The sequence below is a fragment of the Crassostrea angulata genome, unplaced genomic scaffold (genome assembly GCF_025612915.1).
Source record: "Crassostrea angulata isolate pt1a10 unplaced genomic scaffold, ASM2561291v2 HiC_scaffold_212, whole genome shotgun sequence".
In the NCBI taxonomy this organism is placed as follows: Eukaryota; Metazoa; Mollusca; class Bivalvia; order Ostreida; family Ostreidae; genus Magallana; species Magallana angulata.
Genome location: NW_026441765.1, coordinates 66,862 through 72,919, shown reverse-complemented (window position 1 = coordinate 72,919; position 6,058 = coordinate 66,862). Strand labels below are relative to the sequence as shown.

General features: G+C 41.9%; 1 protein-coding gene across 1 annotated transcript; it reads right to left on the bottom strand.

Moving 5' to 3' along the window:
- Nucleotides 1-436: 436 nt before the first annotated feature.
- LOC128169779 (uncharacterized) lies at nt 437-5,735 on the bottom strand. The gene is made up of 2 exons (XM_052835853.1): nt 543-5,735; nt 437-448 (listed from the first exon to the last, which is right to left on the bottom strand). The coding sequence occupies exons 1-2, from the start codon at nt 5,733-5,735 to the stop codon at nt 437-439; spliced, it is 5,205 nt and encodes a 1,734-aa protein (XP_052691813.1).
- Between the last annotated feature and the right edge of the window lie 323 nt (nt 5,736-6,058).

The following is a 6,058-nucleotide window of genomic DNA, read 5'->3' as shown; positions in this document are numbered from 1 at the left end:
CAAAAATTCACAATAACATGAAGTTTCACTTAACTTCAACGAATTTTTAACTAAATCAAGTTCTACTGTTCTTTTGGTACAAGAAGCACAACTTCCGTTACTGGACGCCTGTAGATCTTCCTCTCTGGGCCCACGCCAATTTCAATGGTGCGGACACGCGAGTCATCACTATGGTGTGTCTTCTCTATTATACCCATTGGCCAGTCATTTCGATGCAAAGTGTTGTCCCGAAGGAGGACAAGGTCACCTTCCGTCCGATTTCTCTCATCCTTCTGCCACTTTTTTCTCTGTTGAAGTGAAGATAAGTATTCCATTTTCCATCTCTTCCAAAAGCAATTTGAAAGGTACTGTACACAGCGCCATTGGTTTTTGTGTAGATCTTTCTGGGAAAACTCCTCAAGGTTGAAAGAGTCCACAGTATGGGTTGTTTTCAAGGTCAGCAAAGTTGCTGGAGAAAGAGGATAGGGTTCCTGAGGATCATAGAAGATTCCAGCCAGTGGACGAGCGTTAATGATGGAAGTTACCTCAGCCATTAGAGTTACCAGTACTTCATGAGTAAGGCGTGTGACTTTGGCATCCAGGAGCAGAGAGTTCAAGATCTTCCTCGCAACGCCAATTAATCGCTCCCAAGATCCGCCCATATGAGATGCATGTGGGGGATTGAACTTCCACTGAATTCCCTTTTTCTTCATGAAATTAGAGAGAATGTTATCATTTACATCAATAACACTAGCATTCAGTTCCTTCACAGCTCCAACAAAGTTGGTTCCACAGTCTGAGCATATCACCCGTACTTCTCCTCTCAGTGCAACAAAACGGCGTAATGCGTTAACAAAACTGGAAGAGCTCATCTCTTCTAACACCTCAATATGAACCGCTCGAATGACCAAACAGGTAAATATAACTGCCCATCTTTTAGCTTGCGCCTTCACTCCTCTGGTATTTCTAGTAACTACACCCCAGGGTCCGAAAACATCTACTCCAACAAATGAAAATGGTGGGGCAGGTTGAAGACGAATTTCCGCAAGGTCGGCCATTTTAGGTTGCTGCTGTTTTCCTCTAAGTTTTTTACAGATCACACACCTTCGCAAGTAAGAGTTCACTTGACGACGACACCCGATGATCCAATACCCCGCACTACGTATTGCACCCTCTGTGAACAAACGACCCTGATGTTTTACTTCTTTGTGAAAATGATCTATGAGCAGAGTTGCAACGTGACTCTTCTTAGGAATAATGATTGGATTCTTTTCCTGGGTGGTCAGGTTCGAACGGCGAAGTCTTCCTCCAATTCTCAATAATCCAGTGTCGTCAAGGTAAGGGTCGAGGTCATAAATGGGACTCGTTTTAAGCACAGTCTGTCCAGATTTTAAGGCGATAATCTCATCCAGGAAAGCCTCATGTTGAATGACGTGAATGATCAGAAGTTCAGCAGCTCTCAAGGTAAGTGGATTTTTGTCCTCTCCATTTCTACGTTTGTGTAGTAAGTTCCATCTAACAACTTTCTGAATAAGCAATATTGCCTGAGTGAGTTTTCTCCAGGTTGAGAATTTCTCAAAACGATGCGACCCTAAATTGCAGCATGGTTGCACTTCCATCTTGCAAGATTTGACTTCTGAATCATCATCAAATTCTTTTCCACATAGTTGTGGTTCCTGATCATTGTTCCACAATTCATGCGTTACAGGTGGTCCATTTAACCATAAGCTATTCTGCAAGTCTTTCACTTGCACTGAGCGAGTGCCTTCATCAGCTGGATTCAACTTTGTGGAAATGTAGTGCCAGTCTTCAGGTTCACTTAGTCTGCGAATCTTATCCACACGGTTTGCTACATACGTGAAGAATCGTTTTGACTCATTTTTAATGTAACCTATGACAACTCTACTGTCAGTAAAAAAGGAAACATTGTCAAATTTAATGTCAATTTCTCTAGTAATAAGATCATACAGTTCAACAGCTAAAACAGCTGCACAGAGTTCCAGCCGCGGTATGGTGTGTCCATGCTTTGGGGCTAGCTTGGTTTTTCCCATAATGAATCCAAGTCGTTGTTCTGTTCCGTAACCCAGTTTCACATAAGCGACTGCAGCAATAGCCATTGTAGACGCGTCAGAGAAAACCAGAAGTTCTGTACTATGTGCTTGGCTTATCGGTACTCCTCCATAAGTACGCGGTACACAAAGCATTTCAAGACCTGACAATGATGACCTCCACGCATTCCATCTTTGGATAAAATCAGGCGGCAATGGCTCATCCCAATCCAAACCACTGGTCATGGCCTCTCTGAGAATTGCTTTTCCTGCAATTGTCACTGGGGCTACGAATCCAAGAGGATCAAACAGACTATTGATAGAAGAGAGGACACCACGTCTAGTGAAGGGTTTCTCTCCTATGTTTACTTTAAAGGTAAAGAAGTCCTCTTGAAGATTCCAGCAAACGCCCAGACTTCTTTGTGTTGGAAGATCATCAGCCAAGAATTCCGAATTCTTCAGGTCTTTAGCTAGATCTTGATGATCAAATGCAGCTAGTACTTCCTTGGAGTTGGAGGTTATCTTGTGAAGACGTAGGTGACCGTATTCCTCCAGAGCTCTCTTTGTCCGTTGAAGTAACGATACTGCTTCTTCTGTGGTTGCATGTGAAGACAGTGCGTCATCCACATAAAAGTTAAAATGAACAAATTTCTTCATATCTTTGCCATACTTTTCTTCCGCAATGTCAGCTGTTTTTCTTAAGCCGTAAGTCGCCACTGCAGGGGAGGGACTGTTTCCAAAAACATGTACTTTCATCTGGTAGTCAACTAGGGGTTTTTCAAAATCATTGTCCTTGTGCCAGATGAATCTCAAATATCTCCTGTGATCTGCGTCAACCATAAAACAATAAAACATTTGCTCAATGTCAGCCATAATTGCAATAGATTCTCGACGAAACCGCAGCAAAACTCCATACAGGTTATTCATCAAATCAGGTCCACTTAATAGTACATCATTAAGGGACAGTCCATCACACTTTGCCGACGAGTCAAATACTCCTCTGATTTTATCTTTCTTCTGTGGGTGATATACCCCGAACAGAGGTAAATACCAACATTCAGTTTCAGGGGTCAAGGGCGGTGCTTGCTCCACATGACCAGCTTCAAACAAATTCTTCATAAATTCATGAAAGTGCATCATCTTCGTAGGGTTCCTTTGAAGGCTCCTATCCAGACTAAGAGCTCGATCCATCGCTTGTTGTCGATTAGTAGGGAGAGCAGGGCGTGGTTCTTTGAAAGGTAAGGGAGCAGTCCAGTGTCCCGATGAATCCTTTTTCATACCATTATCCATTATTTTCAGGAAAGCTCGATCTTCGACTGACAACGATGGTCGATTGTCCTCACTTGTGCGTTTGAATATTGAATTGTTCTCCACACACTCTGAAATATGTATTTTCTGATCACAAGGTATAAAAAAACCAACAGGGGTTTCTTCAGATTGAGAACATATCATAGTTTTCATAACATCAATAGATGATGGTGTATGCATTCCATCTAGGCATGCTTCTCCGATAATTACCCATCCCAATGGTAGTTGTTGAGCATAAGGTTGAGAGGAAGTACCTCTTATCTGGTCAAGAACGTGGTGTGCTCTTAAAAGATCCCTGCCTATAAGTAGTAATATGTTTGCCGAATCATCTATGGGTGGGATCAAGTCCGCTATCTTTGAGAGATGGGGGCGATAAATGGCAACTTCACGAGTTGGTATCTCATGTCGGTTATTAGGGATAGCATCACACTCGATCAACGTAGGTAAATCAAATGTTGTTTGTCCGTCCAATGAGCTGATAACAAATCCATGAGACCTTCTACCACTGACTATAGAGGATCCACTACAGGTAGACAGTTTGTATGATTCGCATGCTGTGTTCGGATCAAAAATTTCAAACAGTTCAGGTTTAGCCAGAGACTTGTTGCTTTGTTCATCAAGTATGGCGTACACACTAAGTGGTGGATGTTGACTGTGCTTGTGATGAATACTGATGAGCACAATTTTAGCACATGACTTGCCTTTGAAATTGCCACAGACTTCTGTGCACACAGCGTTAACCTGTGAAACGGGATCTGTGTTAGTATTAGGATGCGGCAATGATGTTCTGTCATAGCTCGATCTCTCCCCGCCATACGCCTGTACGGGTCTGTTAGTGTTATTGTGCATAGCAGCACAATGATATCTGCTACCACAAGTGTCACACTTCACATACACATGACAGTTATTTGACAAATGTTTGCCATCACAACACTTAAAACATTGTCCATGTTTTCTTAAGATGTCCTTCTTTTCACCGATGCTCTTTGAACGAAAGGCATTACAATCACTGGTAAGGTGGTGAGAATTGTGAATCGCACAGCGTATCCTTTCATTTTCTTCTGTTACACTAGTTTTGTTGGATGTAACGGTTTGTCTGTGAAATTGTCTGTTAGATTTGGTTTGTGACGCTGAGTTGCTCTGTGATGCGAATCGTTGTGATGTTTTCCTTTGAGGTACATTGTCAAAGTCAAAACCAGGGTCATTGATGACGTATGCCATATCCTGTACGAAGGTGCAAAACATACTGAATGGAGGGTACACTACATCATTGTTTCTTTTGAAGAGAATAGCTTTGTCACGCCACTTGTTTTGGTAGTTCCGAGGAAATTTGTGAATAACTGGGTTTACTCCATCAGCTGTGTCGAAGTAGCTCAAGGTTTGACAGTACTTTGGGTCATCCTTTACGGCACTTATTTCGTTCAAGGTATCGGACAGACGAAAATAGTCCAACTTGTTGTTGAAGTCAAATTTCTCGATTACATCATTTAACTTGTTCTTCAGGGCCTTTGTGATTCTGTCCGGGCTGCCATAATAGGAATCCAATCTTTCCCATGCTCTTTTGATCGCAAGAGATGAGTCACTTGTGTTAGAGTTCTTGATACTCTTCACCTGTTCATAAGGCTGTCCTTTAAGGTTGTGTATCATAAGGTCAAGTTCCACGGATGGTGAGGCATCAATCTCCTTCATCACTTCCTTGAATGTATTCTTCCATGCCAAGTAGAACTCTGAATCTCCAACGAAGGGCTTCACTCGTTCAAGAATAAAGCTTTTCTTAGTTAAAAAGTTTGACATGTCCATCACAGCTTGATTGAGTACAGGACTTGTGTGTGAATTAAGAGCATTAGGATTTGATGTACAACTTCCTTTAAAAGGCTGGGCAGATGGATTAAGTCTTTTGTCTGGTACAGAGTCTGAGTTAACAGTATCTTTGGAAGTTGTCTGTACATATGTATTTTCAGCTGAGAATTGTTCTTGAAGGTGTCTATTCACTTGAGGTGACATTTCTGCTTTCACAAGATTACCGGTTATCGACTCGTTGTTATCCGGTTGAAATGGAGGTGGGGAAGACACATCTGGAAACACTGGCAGAGTTCTTGTCACATAAGGGGTCCTTACTGGTGCTACGTGTTCTGGTTCTGGTGTCAACAGTCTGTTGTTGTCGTTTCCAATTTTCTCAACATTCAAACTCTGATTCACCACATAACGATTCGTGTGTGAGGTTGTCCAATCACTATGTTCACTATCATTGTCCAAGCTTTCTTGAAATTCCTCCTCAAGAATTTTCACACTAAGTTCAGCCAATTCTGTGTCCTCTTCAGCCTTTACACGTAACAGCTGGCTCTCTATTGTAGCTTTCTGCACAAGGGCCTCAGCTTCTACCTTTGCACTTTGACGCATGAGGTCACTTTCTCTGTCGACAAACTCCAGTTTTTTTCGTGCCAATTCAGCCTTTATTTTCTGATGAACATATAGGTTGGAGACTGTACTCGATGAATGTGATCTTGATGACTTGTGTACTGATTTAACTGACCTTGACTTTCTCGAGGGAGTTTTCTTCGAGTTGGCAATATTCTCAGTCTTTAGAACTGGAGGTTGTTTTTCTGTTATTAATTTCTCGCCTGAATTAAGAGCTTCTTTCACTTTGAATTGTATACTTGTGTAGATAAGCATATGAGACTGCAGTTCCATATGACTGTCTTCAGTATTTGTTCTTTTAAGGT